The sequence below is a fragment of the Lissotriton helveticus genome, chromosome 4_1 (genome assembly GCF_964261635.1).
Source record: "Lissotriton helveticus chromosome 4_1, aLisHel1.1, whole genome shotgun sequence".
In the NCBI taxonomy this organism is placed as follows: domain Eukaryota; kingdom Metazoa; phylum Chordata; class Amphibia; order Caudata; family Salamandridae; genus Lissotriton; species Lissotriton helveticus.
The window spans coordinates 1134344092-1134370222 of record NC_136063.1 but is presented as its reverse complement, the minus strand read 5'-3'; the positions used below and the strand labels follow the sequence as shown (position 1 = coordinate 1134370222).

The 26131-nt window shown below is 48.1% G+C and overlaps 1 protein-coding gene across 1 annotated transcript in view; it reads right to left on the bottom strand.

The window, feature by feature from the left end:
* The window catches only part of LOC144829022 (uncharacterized), a 384583-nt gene that overhangs the window by 223932 nt on the left and 134520 nt on the right, over positions 1–26131 (bottom strand). The window contains exon 8 of the mRNA XM_078687737.1: positions 8055–8088. Within this exon, the coding sequence (XP_078543863.1) occupies positions 8055–8088 (34 nt within the window). The remainder of the gene's footprint in view (positions 1–8054; positions 8089–26131) is intronic.

Genomic DNA, 26131 nt, shown 5'->3' with positions numbered 1-26131 from the left:
CCTTTGTGTGCTCATCCCAAGGGGGGCAAAATCCCTAACCCCGATGCTTCATCTACGGGTGGGGTGGGCACACCTTCTGGGCTCTGCTAATTTTTCCCACCTGTCTTCCCGCCGGAAAGGAGGAGAGACAGGAAGGGACCTGCTCCTGATAGCAGGAGAGGCTGGGGGTCACATTACAAAGGCAGCAATGCCTTGAATCACCCTGCCACAGTTTGCTCTTCCTGGCCTGGGGGAGGTGTGGCCACCTACGCCCAGGAAAGGATTTGTTTCTGGGCTCAGGGAGCGAAGGCTCCCACCCCAGGGGTCCAGAAACATGTCTCATGATGGCAGACTGGTGTGTACCAGACAGGGAACCTACCAGAGGCTGGTCTTTTTTCAGGGGGCATCTCCAAGATGCCCTGTGTGCATTTTTCATTAAATCCCACATTGGATTCAGCGTGGGTTTAATGTGCTGAGAAGTTTGATACCAAACGTCCCAGTTAAGCCATTATGGTGTAATGAGTCCATAATTACAATCTCCCAGGACCATATACTCCTAATGGCATTACTGCACTTACAATGTCTAAGACACTGTAGGGGTACAGGGCTCATGCACCTGTACCCTCACCACTAGAGGGGTGGCTGCCCTATGCCAGGGCAGTGGGTTGTAGGCATGGCACACTGGGATGTGCATCAGGTTGACACTTCACTTTGTTCTGCACCAAAACACACAGCCTGCAAGGGCTGTGTATGTGTGTGTGTGTGTAAAGGTACAAGCCTTTAAGGGTGGCACAGTAAGTGCTGCAGCCCTTAGAGGTCTTCCCTGGCCACAGTGCCCATAGTACCCATGGTACCTTTTACAAGGGACTGACGTGTGGGCCATAGAGGTGCCAATTGGGGAGACAAGGTACAGTTTTGGGGAAAAAACACAGGCCCTGGTAACCTGATTGGCAGGGGCCCAGGGCACATCAAGTCAAATTGCAGATGAGTACCGAAACTGCACCACCAGTGGCATAGAGGGAGCCAGATGCAGAGGTCAAGATCAGAGTTCAGCATAATGCATTTCAGTGGAGACCTGGGGTGCTTGAAGCCACACTGCTAGCAGGTAAGTAGATCTGTTGTAGGGGCCAAGCTTTAGGGTTAAGACCAGCATGTGGGTGGAGGAGGGGGGGATAAAGCAGCACCAAACATACACCATCGGCACTGGGGCGGCCGGGTGCAATATTCGCTTTGGTCGCCCAATGCCTGTCAAAGGAGATTCTTCTTTCGACAAACCGGCAGCAGGTGTCGCACAGGAGGTTGCAGGAGGGAAACAGACAACTGCAGATGTAAGGGGTCATAGGGGCACTGGTGGTTCAGCTCACCATGGCCCAGGGGCTTCGGTGCAGGGGTGCCTTGAGTATTCTTACCGGAGCCGGTTGCGGCCAGGGGGCGCCTCTGGATTTAGTCTGGATTTAGTCTGCAGGCGTCGTCGTCATGGAGTTCAGGAGAGGTCAGTCAATGTTTGATTCGAGATCAGCATAACTGGAGAGACTTCGACACAGGTGAGCCACGCAGACTTGGGCCGTGGGCGTCGGGTGCACAGTGAGCAGGAGCTGCTGTTTCTGCAGGATCCGAAGTCCTTGGAGTTGGGTTCTTCAGGACAGGTCTGCAACCCCTTGGGAGATCTGGTCTTTGTTGAAGAGTAGGCAGACTTCCTCAGGATTCTGGAAGTAGCTGGCTACAGGACGGGTGTTGACTTCTTTGCAGAATCTTTAAATCTGGCGGGGCAAAGTTAGTCTTCAGGCTTTGCTGCATGGTGTATTCTTCGTAGGTTGCAGGAATCTAGCTTCTAGGTTTGGGGTAGCCTCCTAAATACTAAATTCAGGGAGCGTTTTAGGAAAGTAGCAAACAGGGCCAATGGGCACCTTAATTAGGGTGACTCCACCAACTAACATTACACCCTCCTCTGGAAGGGGCACAGACCTAGCCCGGATTGGAGGAGTCTCCTCATCTCAAGATAGAGGGGACTGAATAGTGTGCTTAACTTTCCCTTCTCCACCTGAGGGGTGGAGTTGGCAAAGGTGGTCACTCCTCCTAGCCTTTCCCGCCAGTTTTACTGCTCAAACATTACAAAGGCGGTAGGCCTTTGAAGCTTCCCTGTCAAACACTGGCCCATCCTGGGGGGAGGAGGAGTGACATGCCCAGTATGTGAACGGTTTCTTGTCCTAGAGAGCAGAGGCTCTCCACCCAGCCCCTCCGAGTAAGGTACAATAGATCCCACACTGGCATCAGGGTGGTTTATTCTGAGGAGTAGTTTGATACCAAACACTCCTATGCTCAGTGAAGCCATTACGGTGCTATGAAACACGAGTTTGAGTTTCCAGGCCATGTACTGTATGGCTTCACTGGCACTTATAATATTAAGGAATAGACCCAAATACTGTAGGGGCATATCTGGGATATAGTGCACCCTGCCTTAGGACTGGTAGGGCCTGCCTATGTTTGTGCAGTGCTAGCTGGCATGGCGTACCAGTAGCATGCCATGTCGACTTAGTTATTTTTGTCTGCACCAGGCCAGGAATGCTGCAGTGGCAGTCTACATGGCCTGCGTGAGGATTGCCTAGGGGACCTTCTTCAGTCCCCATGCCCTTAGTAGCCAGGTACCTTTATTAGGAACTTACAGGGGCCTGAAGGGGCCAATTGAAGAATAGTTTTTAGGAAAGGAGCACTGGCACAGCGGACCAGATTGGCAGGGGCTCTATGCACTTCAATCGAAACCACGTCAATAGCCAGAATAAAAGCGGGGGACTAACTATGTCAAAAGAGGCACTTTCTCACACCAGTAAATACAATCAAAGATGGCCTCCCTGTTTAGTGGCAATGTCCAAGAACCGACTTGAACATTACAGGGGCATATCTTCTCATGCAGATATCTCTTCACATGTAATTATAATTATTTTATTGTGTAGTTAATAAAAACCGTTACAATGTGAAATGCAATCTTGTTTAAAAAAAAATATTTAGAAATATACATTATTATGCCAGTGTTAAAAACAACAGTTGAGTGAAATTGTAAACGACAATGATGCTATTGAGTTTAAAAAAAAGTAATTCACTAATAAAAGATAGTTTTAAGAATCCTAAACATTCAGGGTGGTATTAACTCGTTACAAACATTTTTTATTTTTTTTAAATTAATGACATATTTGATCATTCGACAAATAAATTGTGGGTCTACTGAGTCCATCACTTGTAGAATCGCAGAGCGACATGTACGGATTCCTTTTTCTTTGAATTTTGCCTTTAGTAACCTCCGGCGATCACTATCCAGTGCGGGGCAAATGCAGATCACGGGAATAAAGTTTTGGGTAGCAGCGCCACAAAGATCACACTCCTTGGGACCCGGTTGCTTCCAGCCAGGTTGATCGGCATTTGTTGGTAGTTTACCCATACGTAGGTTTAAATATTTTTGTTTAAGATGTGGTGGAAAGGCGAGACCTAGATAGGTTGCAGGTGCCGGGTTTTTGTAAGATTGCAGTGTCATCCAGGCATGTGAGCATTGTCTCAAAATTGATTTGTCGTCAATCAGCGAGGGCATGTTGGCTGCCTTTTTAACTGCCTGCTTAAATATTGACGCAGATAGCTTCTTTTGCCATAGTGGTGCCAATTCAGTGATTTCCAGAGAGGAGTTTAGATACTTCGCATGTTGGGAGCTAGGCTTACTTTGCATGGCTTCCCAGATTGCGAGGTTGATTTCTATCTCGCGGTTCAGCCAGATGCTATACCACAATTTTACTGCCTCATTTTTTGTGCAATATTTGAGACTGCAGGCCAAATTTCAACCGGACATGAGCTGGTGAGGCGTCACATGGTAAGCTGAATACCCGTTTATACACTAGTTTGAATTTGATCCAAAAGCCGAGCGCTTCGTCCACAGTGTACCATACTGCCATAGGCTATTGTTGGAAGTAGCTTGGCTTTGATGACTGTTAGGAGGGGAGTAAACAATGGGCCGTTCAGCTGCTTAGAGAGGCTGCTGAATGCGTGTAGTAAGGCTGCTCCTTTCTTCTCAATGGCATCAAAGTGCGTGGAAAAGGTAAACCGTCAGTCCAGGTATATTCCCAGGTATTTATAGCTTTCCACTGATTCCAAATTCTTATTATGGAGTGTGAGATTTGTTGGTTTTATACGACGGTGGGTTATTGTCATGACCTTTGTTTTTTTGGTGTGTATTTCCATGAGATTCTGTCTGGTGTATTCTGCTGACTCTTGAATAAGGCTTTGCAATCCCATCTTTGCCTGGCTAAGGAGAACAACATTGTCAGCATAGGAGAGATGCGTGACTGGCAGTAGTCCTAGCCGTGGGGGATGTGCGTTGGTCCTGTCTAGCCGTGGTGTTAGATCGGCCATGAATAAATTAAACAGATATGGGGCCAAAACGCAGCCTTGCTTTAAGCCTTCGTACGTGCTAATCTTCCGCGTTAGCCGATTGCCGTTAGCAATCTTGACCTGCATCCAGGTGTTGCTGTATAGTTCCATTATTGGATTCAAGATTCCGTCCGGCAGGCCCTGTTCTTTTAGTTTAGACCAGAGTAGTTGTCGGCTGACACGGTCGAAGGCCGCCTTGAAATCCACGAAGCATAAGTGCAATGCTTGTTGATTTTGCAGGCTTTTTTCGGCTAACATGCTTATGGCTACGACATTTGCCATGGTGCCTATGCCACGGCGAAACCCTGACTGGTTTACTGGGATTTTGTTGTTGTCATCAGACCATTTAGTAAGATCAGTTAGCAGCAGGGAGGCATAGTACTTAGCTTCTGCGCCGAGGAGCGCTATCAGGCGGTAATTTGCTGGATTTTTTCGATCGCCGCCTTTATATATTTGACTGATTATCGCCCCTCTCCAGCTTTCCGGGATCCGACTGGAAATATTTATTGTCAAGAACAGTTTGTTAAAGACGCTAGCCCAGGAATGGGAGTCTTGCACTGTCTTGCCTGCTTTTTAAAAAAAAATAATTTGTAGTATTTCTACTTCCTCGTATATTCGTAGCGTGTGGTCTGATCCCATCTGCTTATTATTCTAGGTGTTCGGCCGATCAAAGACTGTTGTCGACTGAGACTCTGCCTTTTGGGTTTTGTGCACTGGGATTACTGTTAAAGGCAGAGATGTCCTGGGGTTTATAGAGAAGGTATCGATTAGATGCTGTACCCATGCCATTTCGGTGATACAGGTCATACTTGTGGTGTTTGTAGTTCTATTCAAGGAGTTTACTTACAGCCAGAAGGCTCTCGGGTCGGGTTTCTTTGCATTGTGTAAAATTTTTGTCCAGAAGTTGGTTGCCTCCGTTTTTTTCTCAATCCAGATTTGTTTCTTATATAGTTTCTTAAGAAGACGTACATCCTGCCATGCCTTAGATTGTGGGCTATATCCTTGTGCTCTCAGCAAGGACTGTCGCAGACGCTTTCTTAGAGAGCATGTTGTCTGGCTGAGGTAGATCTTATTCTTTGGGTTGAGCCTCATTTTGAGGTTGGCATTAGTCTTAGGTAATTTGTTAAAAAAGGCAGTTCATGTTTCGACTGTCAGTTCATTGTCGGGGGTGAGCTTTTGCAGTAGGATCTTTGCATTCGTGGCTATTTGTGGTAGGGTGAGGCTCGTCCACCTGAGGCGTTTCAAGTTTATTGTTGAGGTTTCCCCTGGTAGTAGTGGGGCTTCGGGGTGTTTAGGGGGATTTAATTTCAAATCAATATGCTGAGCTGAATGGTCGCTATCTGGTGAGCATATGATTTGAAACTTTGTGATTAGTCCAAGTAGTGGCAGGGAAACTATGGTATAATCCAGGATTGAGCTGGTACTGGGACCGAAGTAGGTGCTACTGAGAGGTCTGTCCTGTTTTATTCTCCCATTTAGCACCTGCATCCCTTGCTGCTCGAGCTCCCACAGCAGCTGTCGGCCCACTTTGTCCCTTCTCTTTGCATTTGGGATATCCTGTGTTTAGACAGCCCAAAGTTCGTTGGCAGCTAAGATTTTGTCTTCGTCCTCGTGGGGATGTAATAGGTTGGTGTTGAAGTCACCTGTAAGGATGATCTCCCAACTGGGCTGTTCAAGACGGAGTCCTGCTATTGTAACATGTAATATAATGCATCCTGCCTTAGGATTGTAGGGCCTGCTGTAGGGGTGACTTGCATATATTGCATGCAGTGTCTGCAGGCATGGCACAATGGAGGTGTGCATTGTAGTGGCTTCACTTCGGTCTGCACTATGAGACGCAGACTGGAATTGCAGTTTAAGACTGTAGTGAGGGGTCCCTTATGGAGCACAATACATGATGCAGCCCTTCTGGATCCTCTATATTATTCATGCCTTAGGTACCAGGGGTACCTTTCACCAGGGATTTACAGGAGTGCTACAGATATTGCCGGGGGGGGGGGGTGCAACTGTACAGTAGGGAGCTAGATAGCAAGAACACGTGCCCTTCTGTCAAACCTGCAACATTTAATGGGCAAAATTGTGGGTGACCTTGTCTAAAAAGGGCACTTTTCAACACCCACTCTCTCCAGGAAGTGGTCATATAGGAGGTGTGGCCCCCTCACCCCAGGTGTTAGTAGCCAATGGCTAGTGCCTTGCACTACCCTTAAAGCCTCTAAATTCAGTATGTAGGAGGCCCCATGACACCAGGAACTCCGATTCATCTGCTAGGGAACAAAAGAAGTCAGCAACGCAAGAACTATGGACTAGCACCGAAATTGGCAACACCCCCCCCCCCCCCACCTTTCCTGACAAAGGGCCTCCCCAGTCTTTTGGAGTAATCTCCAGTACTTCGCCAACCAAGCAGCACGTCCCTTAAAGTGGAGAAGCCATCTCCCTGCATCTGTAGGCACGGACCGCACTTGCCTGGTTCACCAAGGGAGCAACTCGCCAGGAGGAGGTCATCGACAGTACAGGAAGTCAGCCCTGTCACTTCACCAAGTCTCAAGACACTGACCATTCACGGAGCCTCGCTGCACTAATACACGGGGTATCGGAACCCTTGTAAGCACTGAGGCTGGTTGTGTGTCCAGTCTATACACCAACAACGCCGACCTACCGACGAGGGACATCACGACCTCAAAGGTCCTCAGTCTTGTTTTCTCATCCTCTCCAAGCCACGAAAGCAAGTGAGAGCCTCCGACTCGAACCCGGTTTCACGTGAACCGATTGTGTCTTTGTGCTCTAAAGACCCTCAAGAGCTGAGCCACACCCCCTTTGGGTTCTACCAGACTGGTCCCTCAGTCTCCACTTGCAGCCTTTCTTTTTGCAGGGACTTCTTCACTGACTTTACCGTGTAGTGCTCAAGCCTACCAACAAGTCTGCACCTGGACACACTAGGGCAGGTAAAATCGAACTGATGGTGGTTTCTTAGACCTTGGCACCTGAGCCCCCTACTTCCAGAAAACCCACCTTGTAACCCGTTTGCAAGTATTTCTACACAGTGAATTTTTCTCTCCTAGGATAACAATCGCGTTCAAGGCTCATACCTCAAATAGTTATTTGACTATTTTATATTTCTATAAAAATTCCTCTCCAAAGGTTCTTACCTGATCTCAGTGATCTTGGTGTCTGAAATTATATAAAAATCTGTTTTTCTTTTTTGAGTGTGTGTTATTTATTGGTTCTGTGTGTACAACAAATGCTCAACATTCCCCTCTGATACAAGTAAGATGCTCGCCCACACTATCACTAGAAGAGCATTTAGGATTATTTAAGTAAGCCCCTGTAAACCAAGGGTACACTACATAAATAGCCAGCTTCCTACAGTAGGCCGTTTAGCTTAATTTCACACTCATTACAATTTTACTAATCAACTTAAAATTTAGTATCTTGCCCCAGTCTGGTTTCACAGCATCTACCTTTTGAGAACCACAACTATTAACCTCATAAAGGAGGGGCTTTACCAATGTTACGGCTGCAAACTAAGCAGATGACCTGTTCTGTTAATTTACTTGGATAATTGGTTTTTTTGTCAAGTTGTGTTGTGCGTATGTTAAGTTACTTCATTAGTGTCTTTAAAAAAAAAATACATATATATATATATATAGAATTAAATATAAACTTACACTTTATTTTCTTTTTTGCAGAGAGAAGATCAGCCTGCAAGAAGAAAAGATTGGTTAGGACATATACATTACATTTATATATATAAATCAGATAGAGCAGAAAAAATATCAGTAAAAAAACCTGCATCACTTAATTGTCACTACAAACCTTTATAGTAAAAAGAGTAAAAACAAGCATTGGCATAGCCAATAAGTCTTGCCTTTGGGACCTTATAAGTGTTTAGCCATGCAACAGTTTGTTGTTGCACCAAGGATATTTTGCTGCATAACTAAATACTTAAAAGGTCCCAAAAGCGAGACCTATTGGCTATGCCAATGCTTGTTCTTTGTTAAAATAAAAACTGTCCATATTGATGAATGGAACAAATCTCTTGGTCTAAATTACTCTCTCCAAGGTAGTAGAAGATCATACTTCCCCCTTCAGAAGGATGAAAGGCTGTCTTTGCTGAGATTTGAACCTGTGTGGTGTAAATTTCAAACAGACCTCAAAATTGTAAATTAAACCAATGTGCAATTACATAGTTTCACGTTTGCTCTAGGCGCAGACTCTACTGTTAGAAATTGGGCAAGGTTATTCGAGGTTTGTGGATGTACTGTAGCAAAAAGTGGTCAGCAATACATGCATCATTCTTAAGTGATTTTTAAGGCTCTAAATTGGGTTATGGGATGGTGAAATCTTGGGCTGTTTAAATCTGTATGAAAAGCAATTGCGCCTTTAGCTGCAGCTCTGAGCCCTTGCTTGCTGAAACGGCAGCAATTATTTAAGGCCTTCTCATAGTTTTCAGATTCACAAGATTAAAAACTCACTTGAACGTGGTTTTATTTTTCATGAACGTCTGTAATAGGTGCTATAATGCCACTGCTTAGCATTTCATACCAGTGTACAAAAAATAATTATCAGTATTATTTTGGTGCCCGACCCAGAAACATGTCAAGCAGATTCAGGTCCGACTCCACAGAATATAAATTTATATGAAAAGAATTCATGAGTTGGCCCCTTGTTCTTTTTCTGCCTTCAGCATTCCTGAGAGCTGCACAGCTTCCGCAGGGTGGAGCTCTTTGTGGTTGTCCTATCAGTTATCAAAGCTACCGGACAGACTAGCATTAATGGCTGACTGTCTCTGAAGGCCAATTGCGAAAGGAGGGAGGGCGCAGGCAGCCGCAGTGGCATGCTTGTCGGGAGAGAGACTGGCTAAAGGGCTGAGATGTTGGGAGGGAGGCAACTTCAGACTTAACTATGGAGAATGTACATCACTCAGCGGAGGGAGTCATTTCCATTTGAAGCTGTTCCTCAGAATGAATGAGCAAGTTGGTTGTATTAAATATAGGAGTATGTGGTGTAAACTAAGAACTCGCAAACCTTGGGCTTCCTGCAGAAGAAAACAAGTTACTTACCTGTAACTTTGGTTCACCAGTATTGGTAACTTTCATAGATTCCCATGCTTTGTACCATTCCCCGTCGTCGGAATGGGAGTCTCGGTAACAAAAATACCATAGCTGTAGGTACAAAAGACCAAGGAAAAGTTCTAGGCCTCATTCTCTTTTGTAGCATAACACCCTCTTTGTGTAAAAGAGAACAAACTTAGGCCTCAGCCAATCAGAAGTGCCTCACCCCTTAGAACCTTCCTGAAGGAACCTCAGTGCCTCAGATTTTCGTAGCAGTTGTGTACTTAGACACCATATCTGTTGTAGGCTGAGCTTTCCTTGGGGAGGTGGGTGGGCGCATGGGAATCTATGAAAGTTACCAATACTGGGGAACCAAAGTTACAGGCAAGTAACTTGTTTTCTTACCCCAGTATTGGAACTTTCATAGATTCCCATGCTTTGTATCAGAGTAGCAAGCAGTTAGCAACAAAACCACATTTTGCATCATCACAATATAGCAATAGGCAACATGACAAAGATACAAAAGGTGAAAGGCAGAAGGTGGGAGAGAAAGGAAAGCGCACCAATCTTTGGAATGAGGTTCCTCAGGACAGCCTGTCCTACTGCCGCATCATCTTGTTGTAAGGACTCCAAGCAGTAATGCCTGGTAAAGGTGTGAACGCTGCTCCAGGTAGCAGCTCTGCAAATGTTTTTCATCTGCACCACCGCGAAGAGAGCTGTCGAAGACGCCACAGATCTCGTGGAATGTGCTCGAATCTTTCCAGTCAGAGGTTTTCCTGCAGCAGTATGACAATGCAGAATGGCACTCGTGATCCATCTTGAAACACCTTGTTTGGATAGTGGAAGGCCCTTGCTTGGACCCCCGAAGGCAACAAATAACTGAGGTTTTCCGAAAACCCTTAGAACGCTCCAAGTAGAATTTCAAGCACCGTTGCACATCTAGCGAATGTAATGCTCTCTCTGCTGGTGTAGCCGGTTGAGGAAAGAATGCCTTCAGAATGACCGGCTCATTCAAGTGGAAGTCTAAGGGAACTTTAGGCATAAACCTCGGATTAGTTCTCATGATTACAGTGTTTCTCTTGAATTGAAGGAAAGGTTCTTGGATAGTCCAGGCCTGCAATTTTCCAACACGCCTAGCCGAAGTGAGAGCGAGGAGGAGAGCCAATTTCCATGAAAGGTATTTCATGTCAGAACGATGGATTGGTTCAAACGGGCCCTTCATGAGTTGAGAAAGGACTAGATTCAGATGCCATGTCGGAGGAGGCGGTCTCACTGGTGGATAGACTCTGAACAAGCCCTTTAGAAATTGCTTGACAATTCTTGAAGACCACAAAGAGGGCCCAGACCCAGTCCTCCTGAACCTTGATATTGCCGTCAAATGGACCTTAATCGATGAATGGGCTAGTCCCGACTTAGCCAAGGACAGCAGATAAGGAAGGAACTGATGAGGCTTGGAAGCGAAAGGATCAATGCTCTTTCCTGCACCAGCAACAAAATCTCTTCCACTTAAGACAGTAAGTCCTGTTCGTGGAAGGAGCCCTTGCCTGAGAAAGGACCTCCTTAATCTAACTTGATATGGGTAGGTTCATAAACTCTCGCTGCTCAGGAGCCATGCAGTCAGGTGTAATGACTGCGGATCTGGGTGCCAAACCTGTCCTTCGGACATCGTGAGGAGATCTGGTAGAACCTCCAAAGGAAGAGGAGGGGCTATCGACAGCAGATGGAGTTCCGTGAACCAGAACTGTCTCGGCCAAGCAGGGGCTATTAGGATCATCCTGCACGGCTACACCCTGATCTTCCTGATGAGCCGTGGGATCAGAGGTATGGGAGGAAAAGCGTAGACAAATGTCCTCGACCATGCTATCGAAAGCGCACTCCCCAGAGAACCTCGATGGGGAAGCCTGCTTGCATAAGACCGGCATTTCTTGTTGGTCGGAGTGGCAAAAAGATCGATCTCCGGTCTGCCACACTGGCTGAAGACCTCCAAAACTCTCCGATTCAATTCCCATTCGTGGCTGACTGAGGATGACCTGCTCAGTCTGTCGGCGTTTTCGTTTAGGACGCCTGGCAAGTGTTCTGCCTTCAATGATCTCCTCTGAAGGATCGCCCATTCCCAGATCTGCTGAGCTTCTTGCGACAATGGACGAGATCTGGTTCCTCCCTCCTTGTTCACATAGTGCATGGCCGTGGTGTTGTCCGTCCTGATAAGCACTTGTGAACCTTCCAGGCGAGGAAGAAAAGCTTGCAGAGCCAGTCGTATCGCCCTGAGCTCTAACAGGTTGATGTGGAGGCGTTTCTCCTGGGGCGACCAATGACCGCTGACATGCAGGTCTTGCATCACTGCCCCCCAATCCTCCAGTGACGCGTCCGTTGTTACCACTTGTGGAGACGGGTCGCTTACGAAGGATAGACCTTGGGACAAGTTGTCTTGATCTGTCCACCATAAGGCCGCTTCCTTCATCCTTGGAGTGACCATCACTCTGTCCTCGAATGTACCGTGGCCCTGTTTCCACTGGTTGTCTAGTTGCTCCTGCAGAGGACGCATTCTTAGTCTGCAATGGGGAATTAGTGGGATACACAATGAAATTACTCCCAGTAGAGACTTGTAGTGGCGTACTGAAAGACAACTTTTTGTTTGTAAGTCCTGGGCCAAGGTCTGTAATTTTTCCCTCCTTTCCGGAGTAGGGAAGGCTCTTGAGAGCTTTGAATCCAAGATGGCTCCCAGGAAGCGAGCCTTTCTGGACGGGACCAGGGAAGACTTCTCGTTGTTCAGAGCGAGTCCCAGATTCTGAAACAAATTGGTACAAGCTTGAACAGCCTCCAGCGCTGCCTCCCTGGACGGAGCTTTCAGTAACCAGTCGTCCAGGTAGGGGAAGACCTGAAAATGGTTCCTTCGCAGGAAAGCTGCAACTGGCGCCAGCACCTTTGTGAAAATTCTTGGGGCTGAGCTGAGTCCAAAGGGTAAAACCCTGAACTGAAAATGGCTCTTGGCTACTGTGAATCGCAGAAACCTGTGTGCTGGGTGAATCGGAACGTGGAAATACGCATCCTCGAGATCGAGCGTGGCCATGAAATCCCCCGGGCTGATAAGCTTCAAGATGTCGTGGAGAGAGACCATCCGGAAGGACAGGGAGATGATAGGCGTTTAGCTCCCTGAGGTCTAAAATGGGGCGCCACTTCTCTAGCGTCTTCCTCACCAGGAAGAACCTGGAATAAAATCCTTGCCCCCTTTGGTTTGAGGGGACCGGCTCTATCGCTCCCTTCCGGAGCATCTGTTGGACCTCGAGCCGCAGAAGACGCTGGTGTTTCGATGGAATGGTTGCGGTGGGCTTGGGTGGAGGGACTTGTGTGAATTCCAAGGTATGCCCTTTACGAATGATGTTGAGCACCCAACGGTCCGATGTTATCCTGGACCAGTTTTGAAGGTATTTGGTGACCCTGCCTCCAACTGATGATCTCTTGGAGGGTCTAGTAGGAAGAGCCAGGAGGCCGCTATTGGCGCTTGGACGAATCCTGTCCCTGCCGCTGTTGATAAGGCAGACGGTATTGCTGGGAACCTGAGCCCGTGGTGGAATAGCGTAGTTGTTGAAAGGATCCTCTGTAGTTACCACCTCTACCTCTGGATCCCTTAAATGGAGACTTTCGGTATTGGAGGGTCCCCAAGGACCTGGCCGTCTCCGTGTCCTTTTTTATTTCTTGAAGAGTATCGTCAATGAGTTTGCCGAATAATGCCTCACCATCAAAGGGAAGATCCAGGACCTTGTTTTGGATCTCAGGCCGAAACCAAGTAGCTTTGAGCCATCCTTGGCGACGGAGGACTGCCGCCCCAGCCAAGGAACAGAACGCCGTCGTCGCAATATCCATTGCACAGTCAATGATTTCCATCGACGTCGCTTCTCCCTCCTGCAAGATCTTCTTTGCCTCAGACGTAGACTCCGGAGGCAGCTGGTCAAGGTACGGGGCGACATCACACCAAAGCTGGCGGTCGTACCTACCCAAGCTCGCTAGGGCATTAGCCGCTCGCACCAGCAAACTTGCCATCAACAAGAATCTCTTCCCCACATTATCCAACCTCCGCCCTTCCTTGTCCGGAGGAGTTGTTAAGGGAGCAGAGGGGTTACGGGATTTCCTCTGCGCTGCTTGCGAGATCACAGAGTCCTGTCTTGGATGACCCGTTAAGGCCGCCGGACCATCATCGGGTGCCTTGTATTTTTTATCCAGACGCGGTAGCACAGGGACCACCGTCGCTGGGTGCTTCATAGCCTTAAGGCCCTCCTTCCACAAATGATCCACAATAGGAATGGACCTAGTGGATTTCCGAAAAGTTTCCTTGAAATCATATAAGAAACAATCTGTAGTAACCTTAGGCATGGCTAATTTGAATCTTGCAGCAGCTCTTTCCATCAGCTGATGGAAGCCCCCAATGTCTGCTAGCGGGGAATCCGCCGGATCCGGGACTGGTGATGAGGGATCTGGAATGATATATTCATCATATTCAGTATTTGGAATAGAGTCATGATCCGACTGCTGATCCTCATCCGAGGAATCATCATGGGCCTCTTGTAACCCGGAGGAATCCTGATGGAAGGACGTTTGAGGCCGAGGGGAAACTTTAGCCGGAAAATTAGGCGTCACTAATGAGGCCGAAATCCCTGTAGGCGTAGCAGGCGTTGACGGAACCGGAATAGGTCTACTCGCCTTACATTTATAGTCCTGCAGCATTTTATGTAGATCTTGAAGAAAAGAAGATAGCACTGTAACCATTTCCTGCTCAGACTGGTGTTGTGACTGGGCCGACTGATGATCAACTTCCTCGTGGCCATATTAGCCCTCAGAGTCAGTGTCCTGGCATTTGACTAGAAGTTGGGAGGGACTATTGGCATAGCTGTACGAGTCCTGGTCATCCTCCTCTGACTCCTTCCTGAAAAAGCATGGTTGGCAGTAGGGGAGACACTCCTCGGAGAAGTCATCTCTGGCATGATTCGAGTCACATAAATGGTAATTCTTTTTTCAGAGGACAATATCGTCGACGGTTCGGTCGTATACGCGTCGACGAGATCGGGGTGGTCGAAGTCGTCGACGATGAAACCGTCGACACGCCAGCCGTTGGCACTGTTAAAGTAGTCGACGCCCTCGTCGACGAGACCGTCGTCGTTATTGTCCACGTCGGCACCATCGTCGTCGGTGACATTGTAACTGTCGTCGTCGACACCTTCGTCGTCGGCACCTTCGTCGTCTGTGTCGCCGACGTCTTCGCCGACTGTAAATTCTCAGACGGTGAAAAATCCGCAGTCAACGGTACCTTAGTCGACGAAACCCCTGTCGACGGGATCGACGACATCTATCGTGATTTCGATTTTTTCGTCGACGGAACTTCCGCCGTCGACGTCTTCGTCGGAACTTCCGCCGTCGTCTTAGTCGTTGAGGACTTGGAACTCCTCTCAGAAGACTGGGATGAAGGTTTTTTGAAGGCTGTGGCAGTCTTCTCACCTTTAGAAGGCGTAGCAGGTCCTACCCTCTCCTTTACACCTCGGTGAGGAGATTTGCTGGGACCTGGGCTCTCAGACTCACTGGGGGTCTTTTTTGAGGCCTTGGAAGATCTTTCCATAGAAGGAGAAGGGGAACCCCTACCCCTCTTCACTGACCTTCTTGAAGAAGACATCAACGCTGCATCCTCACTGTCACTAGAGACAGTCTCCTTCCTGGATTTCAGTTTCTGGAGCCATGTCAAGAGTCTACCCTCACGGTCCCGGAGGGTCTTGGTCGAAAAGGTGCGACAGATCTTACAGTCCGCAGCCTGGTGGTCAGGATAGAGGCAATAAATGCAGTCTTTGTGCTTATCCTCCACAAAAAGCCTTTTCTTGCCACAGGTGGAACATGGCTTGAAATAGGCTTTATTCTTCTCCATTTCTGACATCCAGGAAGGCAGCCAACAATCCTGAAGTGGATTTGAAAGATTCTGAAGAAAAAATCCTGAAGTAAATCCTTTGAAGAGTAGAAGTTGAGCAGAGCTCAAAGGAGACTCCCTAAGCACAACGTGCGGTAGAAAATCTGAGGCACTGAGGTTCCTTCAGGAAGGTTCTAAGGGGTGAGGCACTTCTGATTGGCTGAGGCCTAAGTTTGGTCTCTTTTACACAAAGAGGGTGATATGCTACAAAAGAGAATGAGGCCTAGGCCTTTTCCTTGGTCTTTTGTACCTACAGCTATGGTATTTTTGTTACTGAGACTCCCATTCCGACGACGGGGAATGATACAAAGCATGGGAATCTATGAAAGTTCCAATACTGGGGTAATTGCTTATTTTAAGGCCAGGTGGTGGTCACAGAAGAGAGATCCTGAAGAAAACTTAATTTGGTGGACTGAGAAGAAGTGTTTTCAGCAGTCATTACTTGCAGTCATATACCGTGCCATGTTGTCGCGACTCGACACTTTATAACACTGTGTAATAATGTTGTGCAGATCCTCTTATGAACAGAGGTCCTGACACAGCTATTCATTTGCGTATGTATGCCAAATTTACGTGTGCAAGTAGCTTTTTTACAAGTGCCAAACTATTTTTGCAATTAACAAATTGTGTGTTTCACCCGCGTGAAAGGTTGCATGTGTGTAAACGTATTCCTTTGGGAGGGTAATGAGTTTAGCTTAACAGGGAAGGGGTGCTCTGGAAGTTTATGAAACCACACAAGCTTAAATATTTTTTCGTGTCTGGATGCTGAATGTCGCCATGGTTCTGCGTCAAAAGCCTGGGTGTGAGGTGCAGCCGTTGATGCGGTACCACGGAGAGTTCTAGAAACGTGGTGTACCATGGCTGGCGTGCCCACGTTGGAGCAACCAGGATGAGTGTCATCGAGTGTTGCTTTAGCTTTCTTGCCACCAGCGGTATGAGAGGCGCTGGGGGAAAAGCGTACGCAAATTTGCCTGACCAGTTCATCCATATCGCATTGCCCTGCGACTGTGGGTGAGGAAACCTGGCGGCAAAGCTTTGGCATTTTGCGTTTTCCCGTGTGGCAAACAGGTCTATCTCTGGATGACCCCACTGCTGGAAGTACGGGCGGAGTACTGATGGATGTATCAACCACTCGTGCATTTGGTGGCTGTACCTGCTGAGCAGGTCCGCCATCTGATTGTCCTTGCCCGGGAGGTGTTCCGCCATGAGGAAGATGTTCCTCTGAATGGCCCACTTCCACATGCTCTGAGCCAGATGAGACAGCTGTGGAGAGTGTGTACCTCCCTGCTTTTGGATGTAGTACATGGCCGTCATGTTGTCCGTCCGGATCAACACGACCTTGTTGCACAGATGTACTTTGAATGCCCTCAGCGCCATGAAGATTGCCATCAGTTCTAGGTAGTTGATGTGCATCTTCCTTTGCTGCGTCGTCCATAGTCCCTGCACCGTGAAGTGGAGTACATGAGCTCCCCATCCCTGGAGGGATGCGTCCGTTGTCAGGATAATCTGTGGCACAGGCTCTTGGAACGGTCGGCCCTTGCAAAGGTTGTGTGGATTCCACCAATGCAGAGAGTTGTATGCCCGACCGGTCACCAACACTAGGTCGTTCAACTGTCCCTGAGCCTGAGTCCACTGATGCGCCAAGCATTCTTGGAGCGGACGCATATGTAACCGCGCGTACGGGACTATGAAGATGCAGGAGGCCATCATGCCTATCAACTGCATGAACACTCTCGCTGGAAGTGAGTGTTGCGGTCTGAACTTTTGGATTAGCGACTGGATGTTGGCGATCCTCACTGAATTTGGCTGAGCCGTGGCCGCCAGAGTATCTATTGTCGCGCCCAGATACTGCCGCACATGGGCTGGCTGAAGGTGCGACTTTTGATAGTTCAGTGAGAAGCCCAGACCGTGAAGGTGAATGGTGTGGGACATGTCGGCGGCGCACTGCTGGGCTGACTTTGCCTGAACCAGCCAGTCGTCCAGATAAGGGTAGACATGAACGTTCTGTCTCCTGAGGTGCGCAGCCACTGTCGCCAGACATTTCGTGAACACTCTGGGTGCCGTGGTCACTCCGAAAGGAAGGACCTTGAATTGATAATGCCGATTTTGAATGGTGAATCTGAGGTATTTCCTGTGTGATGGATGGAGTGGAATGTGGAAGTAAGCATCCTTGAGGTCCAAGGTTGCGAGGAAGTCTCCCTGATTGAGCAACGGAAGAACTTGCTGCAGCGTTAGCATGTGGAAGTGTTCGGAGAGAATATACTGGTTTAGGGGCCTGAGGTCCAGAATAGGTCTGAGGGACCCGTCCTTCTTTGGGATCAAGAAGTACAGGGAGTACACTCCTGTGCCTTCTTCCTCCACTGGCACGAGCTCTATTGCGCCTTTTTGCAGCATGACAAGAACCTCCTGCTGCAATAAGTGCAAATGCTCTGTGGACATAGGACGGTGTTTTGGGGGTATGTTGGGTGGAGTGGATGTGAGCTCCAAACAATAACCGAATTGGATAAGCTTCCTGACCCACCTATCTGTGGTGATGGATTTCCAGACTGGCAGGAACTGCTAGAGTCCCCCCCCCCCCCCCCCCCCCCCCCCCGACAGGCGTGGAATGGTCGGGGGGCAGTGACAGGGCGTCACTGTTTGTTGGAGGAACGGGAATTGTTGTTACCCCTGTCTCTGCCCTTGGTGCTGTTGCCCCGGTAACCTCCTCTACTTTGCTTGGTGTAAGAGGATTGCGCCCCACCTTTATTGAATTGCGTTTGCTGGGACATCTGGCCTCTGGGAACACCCCTATTGCCTGAGCGACGAAAAGTGCTCCCTCTAAACTGTTGGGACTGGAGAGCTCCCATGGACTTAGCAGTCTCGGTATCCTTCTTTATTTTTTCCAGGGTGGTATCCACCTCAGGACCAAATAATCTGTCAGGGTTTACCGGCTGGTTGAGGATGGTAGTTTGTATCTCCGGCTTAAACCCGGAGATTCTGAGCCATGCCCGACGTCTCAACATGACACTGGTGTTGATTGCCCTGGCTGCAGTGTCCGCAACGTCTAGTGCACACTTAATGGAAGCGTTGGAGATGAGCTTCCCTTCCTGGATAAGCATCTCCGCTGCCTCTTTATATTGGTCTGGGAGATGTTGCAACAGGGTCTCTAGTGTGTCGTAGTGTGCCCTGTCGTATCTAGCCAAGAGTGCCTGCGTGTTAGAGATACGCCAGATATTGGCCGCCTGAGCTGCTACTCTTTCCTGATGCCTCCAGCACTTTGGATTCTTTGTCCGGGGGAGGAGCTTCACCAGTGGTTTGCGAATTCGCCCTTTTGCGGGCATTAGAAACGACCAGAGAGTCCAATGGCAACTGGCCCTTGATGTAGGTAGGATCGCCAGGTGCCGGTCTGTATTTTTTTTCAATTCTAGGGTTGACTACCCTTGACCGCGTGGGTTCCTTAAAAATGTCTGCAGCATGTTTCAGGACCCCCTTTAGCATTGGGAGAGACTTTACAGTCTTTTCAGCTGTTGAAAAAGTGTCAAAGAGGAAGTCCACCTCAACAGGGTCAGCATGCAGCTCAACGTCGTGGTTTTTTGCCGCCCTCTCAATTAAGGCATTAAATGCTGCAGAATCCTCAGTGGGAGAGGTCTTGACGGAGTAGACCTGAGGGTCATGGGTGGGTTGCTGATCCCCATGGTCTCCGGCCTCTGCCCACGAGTCCTGTTGTTCATCAGGATCTGTGTTGGCAGGAAAGTTGTATTCCTCGTCCTCATCCCCAGCATCCTCCACATCCGAATAAGTTGGTGAGGGTGTGGCAATTCTTGGAGTCAGAGGAACCAGTGGCTCGACCAAGACTGGTGAATCCGAAGCCGGCTTTTTGCGCTTTAGAGGAATCGTGTATGACTCCAAAGGCTGTGTCGCCGTAATCTCTCTTGTAAAGCGTAAGCTTCCCGGTGTCGGCATCGATGAAATCCTCAGACTGCTCCATGTCCAATGGTGGTCGATGCTTCAAGCCCCCAGCCAGGTGAGTAGGCTTCGACCCCGCAGAACCCTGCAAGTGCGCTTCGGGCACCGACCGTGGTGCGAAGGCCTTCGGTGCCACTTTCGGCGGCAACGTGAAGAGGATTGGCGTCGAAGACTTTGACGTTGGGACAGATTGCTTCGGGGCGGAAGGTGTCTTTGGTTCTTCCGCCGAAGCCTTGTCCCTGATACGTTTCAGGGAGTCCGAGACCTGCTTTGTAAAGGAAGAGGACGGTTTTGTTGACCCGACAGACGGTCTCGGTCCACTAACATGTGAAGACTCGAGTGTCGATGACTTGGGCTTTTCCGGCCGAGGCGTAGGAGCATCCTTCTTAGGGGCGCTACGCCCTCCTTCCGTGACAGCAGACGTCGGCGCCGACTGTTTCGGATCGGCGGCTTGGGTAACTGGTTTCGGGGCCCCAGTCTTCGGCTCGACGCCCTTGCTGGACGTCGGCTCGACGCCCTTCTTGGACTTCGGCTCGACGCCCTTGCTTGACTCCGGCTCGACGCCCTTGCTTGACTCCGGCTCGACGCCCTTGACCAACTTCGGCTCGACGCCTTTGCCCGACTTCACCAGGTCGACAGTTTTCTTCGGCTTAGGTTGCCCCGACACCTAGGAAGACGAGGGTCTCGACAGAGGAGCAGACGTCTTCGGTTTCGATGGCGTTTCAACCACTTTCGTTGTTGTCGACACCGAAGGTTTCACTTTCGGTTTCGACAATGGCGGCTCCGCCGAAGTGTCCGTAGCCGGGCCTGGAGGCGGGGCCGTGGATCCTGGTAGAAGGTCTTGGGTAAGGCCGTGTGGCGATCCCTCAACCTGAGCCTTTGTAATTGTTCGAACGGGGCATAGCTCTTCCTCTGAGCTATCTTCCATGGCCCCATAGGCCTCATGGTCGTCTCCTACCTCGCCGACGACTTCTTCTACGTCTAGGCCTTCGACATCCGCTTCATAGTCGATGTCCTCCGCCGGAGGTGAAATCTGCATCTGAACTTCGTGTTCGTCTGCTTCTGCACTGTCGAAGATGTCCACCGGTGCCGGGGCCGACTGCCGGGCCTCCATGCGCGCCACGCGCCGAAGCCGAATCGTCTTCTTCGAACGAAACCTGGAACAAGCCATACAGCTGGCTTCGTGGTCCGGCGACAGGCACTTGTTGCACACCGTGTGGACGTCGATGTGGGGATACTTCGATCCACACACGGGACACTTCTTGAACGGGCTCCGTTCCATGTCGTGTCGTCGAGGGTCTTGCTGCGTCGACTGGGCCTCGATCACCAAAGAGTCACGCGACTCCCTGGATATCCAACTTGGGAACTGAGTCGGAACAGAACCGGGCACCGAATGCAAACAATACCGACGGTTTGAAAAGGCCTTCGGGCCTCGAAAAAGTTTGTGGATTCCGAACTGGAGATAACGAAATTACATCCGAACCCAATGGCGGAAAAAAAAACAATCCGAGGATGGAGTTGATGCCCATGCGCACTGTAGTCCAGGGGAGGAGCCACCTATCTCGTGATACTTCGAAGACTCTTCCAGGACAACAATGTGCAATCATCCGGACCCAACACTAGGCGGCGATCTATGCTATAGATATGAATTCAGCAGCCCACATGCCTCGAACCAAACATTGTCCGCAAAAAAAAAAGCGCGCGCCTCGCGCAGCAAGTTCAAAAAAGAGGCGAGTGGTGCACATGCGACGGCAAAAGGAAACATGCTGGCGAGTGGTGTGCGATGTGCGTGCACCATGACAAGAGAGGAAAGCCATATGACGCCTCTGCTCGTCATTGTGCGCGTGACCGCAAGCTCTATGCCACAGTGGTAGCATTTTCTGAAGCCCTTACTAAATGTCTCGCAGAGCAGCGCATGCGCAGGCTCAGCGAGACCTAAAAAACGCTAGCATACCATTTTACTGTACACAACACTAACCGTGTATTTTTTTAAATAATAAATAAAGCAGGCAATACTGCTTACTAGACCACATAACTGAAAAATAGGCCCTTATCACAGACAGCGGATGTAGGAAACTGGATTGTAAGCCTATGCAATCAGCATTAGCCTTTCTATACCTAGGCTGAGCATCCAGTCACCATGTAGGAAGCTGGCTCGGTTTACACTATACCAAAGTAAGGTATAGTGTGCACAGATTCCAGTGGATCCCCAGAGGTATGGGGGAGGCTAAAATATATAATACCTTCCTATTTTTTGTGGTAGTGTGGTGAAGTAGTCCGCCGTATCAGGGGTGTAGTCTTAAGCATTTGTTATACACACTCGGGCAAGAAATGTCACACTCAAAGATTGAATCCAGATCAACTGTTTGTATACAAACTTCTGATTTTTTTAATTTTATTCATAGAAGCAAGATTCACTTAGTAGCAGGTAAGTTAAACTCTTCATACAATGTTACTTTCAGCAAGACAGCAACTACTGGATTTGCAGGAACATTTGGATTACCTTTTGCAGTTGAGAAACAGTTAAAAATGCAGGTAAGTACTTTTAGATTACAGTTCTGGTTTGGTATGATAAATACTCCCAACACAGTTTACACCACACAGGACATTTGTATGCAGGTTAAGCCTTGTGCAAGTAATAGATCACTGATTGCCCCTTCCATGGGTGGGTGTCTACACTCCCCTAGTATGACCCCCTCCAGTGGGAAGGGGGCATAAGCCTCTTCCTAGTTGGAGGGGTGCCCCATCTTCAAGATGGTGAGGACTGAGATGTGAGCTTCACCTCGCCTTCCCTACCTGAGAGGTAGGGGGGTCAGAACTGGTGAGCCAGCTGCTGATAGCAGCAAAAGGCTGGGGGGAGGTGTAGGAAGCTGGATGTGTATATACTATACCAAAGTAAGGTTTAGTGTGCACAGAGTCCAGTGGAACCCCAAAGGTAGGCAGAGGTAAAAGTGTATAATGCCTTACTCTATTTGTGGTAGGTGGGCAAGCAGTAAGGCTCTCTCAAGAGGGTAGTGGTTAAGCATTTATCGTACACACTCAGGCAAGGAATGATGTCACACACTCAAAGACTGAACTCAGACCAATGTGTTTGTATAAAAATATTATTTAGTTATATTTTATTTCTAGAACCGAGCCAGGCCTGGTGCAGGTAACTGAAATTATACTTTGCAATACCTATGCAATATATTACAGTTGAATGCAGGTTCAAATGCAGCTGGGTATTTACAGGCAAGTCAAAAATCAAAATTACTTTTCAGTTACTTTGTAGATTACAGTACATGTTACTTCTTAGATTACTTTTGCTAATCTGTGTGATATGCCTAGATATCACACTGACATTTCCTAGACAAAAGGTAAGTAATTCACTTTTTGTATATTTGCAGTTTTTCAAGGGTTCATACAAACCAACTCCACACTTTTTTCAAAGAAACGCAGTTTTGCAATCCTATAGATAGAAGGAATATGCTACTTACCAGTATGCATCTGTTCTTGGCATAGAGGGCTGCAGAGTGGTACATTTATGAATAGATCGCCATCTGGTGTTGGGCTCGGATGATTGCACTTGTTTTTCTCTTGGAGAAGTCTGTCGTCACGGGATCGATGACTCCGCCTCTGGGTGTTAGTGCGCATGGGCATCGGCTCCATCCTTAGATTGTTTTGCCATAGTAGGGTTAGATGGAGTAGTGTAATAGAATACAGAAAGAGATGCCCATGTAAGTGCATCTAAATAAGATAATGTTGGGACAGACACAGGTTTCCGGGGAGGCAGGAAGGGCATGTACCACTCTGCAGCCCTCTATGCCAAGAACAGATGCATACTGGTAAGTAGCATATTCCGTTCGAGGCATATGGGCTGCAGATGGTACATTTATGAATAGATTATACAGCAGTTACCTCCCTAGCAGTGGTCACCCGTGTCTGTCGCAACCGTTTGAAATAAAGTTTTTAATACAGCTTGGCCCACTCTGGCTTGTTGTGTAGCCTGCACATCAACACAGTAGTGTTTTGTGAAGGTGTGCGGTGTAGACCAAGTTGCTGCTCTGCATATGTCATCTAGGGGAATGTTTCCTAAGAATGCCATAGATGCTCCTAGCTTGCGTGTAGAATGAGCTCTAGGAGGAACAGCTAATGTTCTCTTCGCTTTTATGTAACATATTTGTATACATCTTACAATCCATCTGGCAATGCCCGCTTTAGAGATAGGATTGCCCTTATGTGTCGGGTAAAACGCTACAAATAGTTGTTTAGTTTTCCTGAAATTTTGTGTCCTTTCTATGTAGTACAATATTGCCCTTTTGACATCTAATGTATGTAGGGCCCTTTCTGCTACCGTCTGTGGTTTTATAAAGACTGGTAGTTCCACTGGTTGATTGATGTGAAATGCTGAAATACTTTCGGCAAGAACTTTGTGTTTGTTCTAAGAACCACTTTATTCTGGTGTAACTGTAGGAATGGTTCTTGTATTGTCAATGCCTGTAATTCGCTTACTCTCCTGAGGGAGGTAATTACTATAAGGGAGGCCACCTTCCATGTAAGGAATTGTATTTCACACCTATGCATAGGTTCGAAAGGTGGTCCCATTAGTCTAGTGAGTACTATGTTGAGGTTCCAGACCGGGGAAGGTGGTAATCTTGGTGGAATGACTCTTTTAAGGCCTTCCATGAAGGCTTTGATTGCTGGAACTCTAAACAGGGATAGGTGTTGCCTGTTTTGTAGGTACGCTGCGTAGCATGCTCTGGTGGTGGGACGTCTCGCCTGCTTAATGATTTCCATACAGTTTGGGGGTAGATCTAAGTATCCAAATTCTAAGATTTCAGGAGCCAGATCACTAGGTTCAGTTGTTTGGGATCTGGGTGCATTATTTCTCCATGGTTCTGTGTAAGGTGTAAGGTGCATGGGTGAAATTCTTAGCTTTTGGTGTGGCACCTGTGAGAGTTGCAGGAGCGTGGTGAACCACGGCTGTCGTGCCCACGTGGGTGCTTCTAGTATCATGGTCATGGAGTGTTGTTGCAGCTTTCGGACCACTAATGGGATTAGTGGGAGAGGGGGAAAAGCGTATGCAAATTTGTTGGACCAATTTATCCATAACGCATTGCCCTGTGACAGGTGGTGTGGGTACCTGGATGCGAGGCTTTGGCATTTTGCGTTCTGATGAGTGGCAAAGAGATCTATCTCTGGTTGGCCCCATCTTTGGAAGAATGGCTGCAGTATTTGGTGGTGCAGTTCCCATTCGTGTATTTGTTCTGACTGTCTGCTTAAGATGTCTGCTATCTGATTTTGAACTCCTGGTAGGTGTTCGGCTAATAGATCGATGTTTTGAGGAATGGCCCATCTCCAGATTTCCTGCGCTAGTCTGGATAGTTGGAGAGTGTGCGTCCCCCCCTGTTTTTGAATATAATACATTGCTGTCATGTTGTCTGTTCTGATCAGGACTGCTTTGTTGATAACGTGCATTTGAAAAGCTTTCAATGCTAAAAACACTGCTAGTAGTTCCAGATGATTGATGTGCAGTCTTTTTTCCTGCACACTCCATCTTCCTTGTACTGTATATTTCTCAATATGCGCTCCCCATCCGGTGAGCGATGCATCCGCTGTTATTATCACCTGCGGAATTGGTTCTAGGAACGACCGCCCCTTGGCAATGTTTGTTGTGTTCCGCCACTTCAGAGAGCGGTGTGTGCGGTCGTCTACCAACACCAGATCTGTAATCTGTCCTTGAGCCTGATTCCACTGTGTCGCTAAGCATTCTTGCAGCGGACGCATTTGTAGTTTGGCATATGGTATTAGCAGTATGCATGATGACATCATCCCTAATAGCTGCATGAACACTCGCGCTGTTAGTGAGTGTTGTGGTTGAAATTTTTTAATGACTAAGCATTGTTTGGATCCTGACTGGATTGGGGTATACTTTGGCTTTTTCTGTGTCTATAGTAGCCCCTAGATATTGTTGAACCTTGCTTGGTTGCAGGTGGGACTTTGTGTAGTTCACCTTAAACCCTAGCTGGTGCAGCAGCTGAATTGTCTTTTGTGTGTTCTGAAGACATTCTTCTTGTGACTTGGCCTTTATTAGCCAGTCGTCCAAGTAAGGGAAAACATTTATTTGTCGTCTTCTTAGGTGAGCTGCAACCACTGCTAGGCATTTTGTGAACACCCTTGGTGCCGTTGTGACCCCAAACGGAAGGACTTTGAACCGATAATGTTGTCCTTCTACCACAAACCTGAGGTATTTCCTGTGGGCTTTGTGAATAGGGATATGAAAGTAAGCGTCTTTTAGATCCAGTGTAGAAAGAAAGTCCCCTTTCTTCAGTAAAGGAAGTACTTGTTGGAGCGTGACCATGTGGAAATGTTCCGAATTTATGTATGCATTGAGAGGTCTGAGGTCTAGTATTGGCCTTAGAGACCAGTCTTTTTTGGGGATTAGTAAGTATAGGGAGTATACTCTTGTTCCTTGTTGGTGTTGTGGAACCTTCTCTATGGCATGCTTTTCTAGCAGGGATAGTACTTCTTGTTTTAACAGTGTTAGGTGATCTTGTGTCATTGGACGCTGTTTGGGGGGGGATGTTTGGTGGGGTAGCTGTGAGTTCCAGGCAATAACCATGTTGGATAATTTGTCTCACCCACCTGTCTGATGTGATGTTTTCCCAGACAGGTAGGAACTGTGATAGGCGTCCCCCGACCGGTGTTATATGGTCTGGGGGGAGCTGTATAAAGTCACTGCTTTGGGGTTGGAGAGTTGCGTTTGTTTTTTTCCGCGACCTCTACCCTTGTTGTTGTTACCTCTGTAACTGCCTCTAGA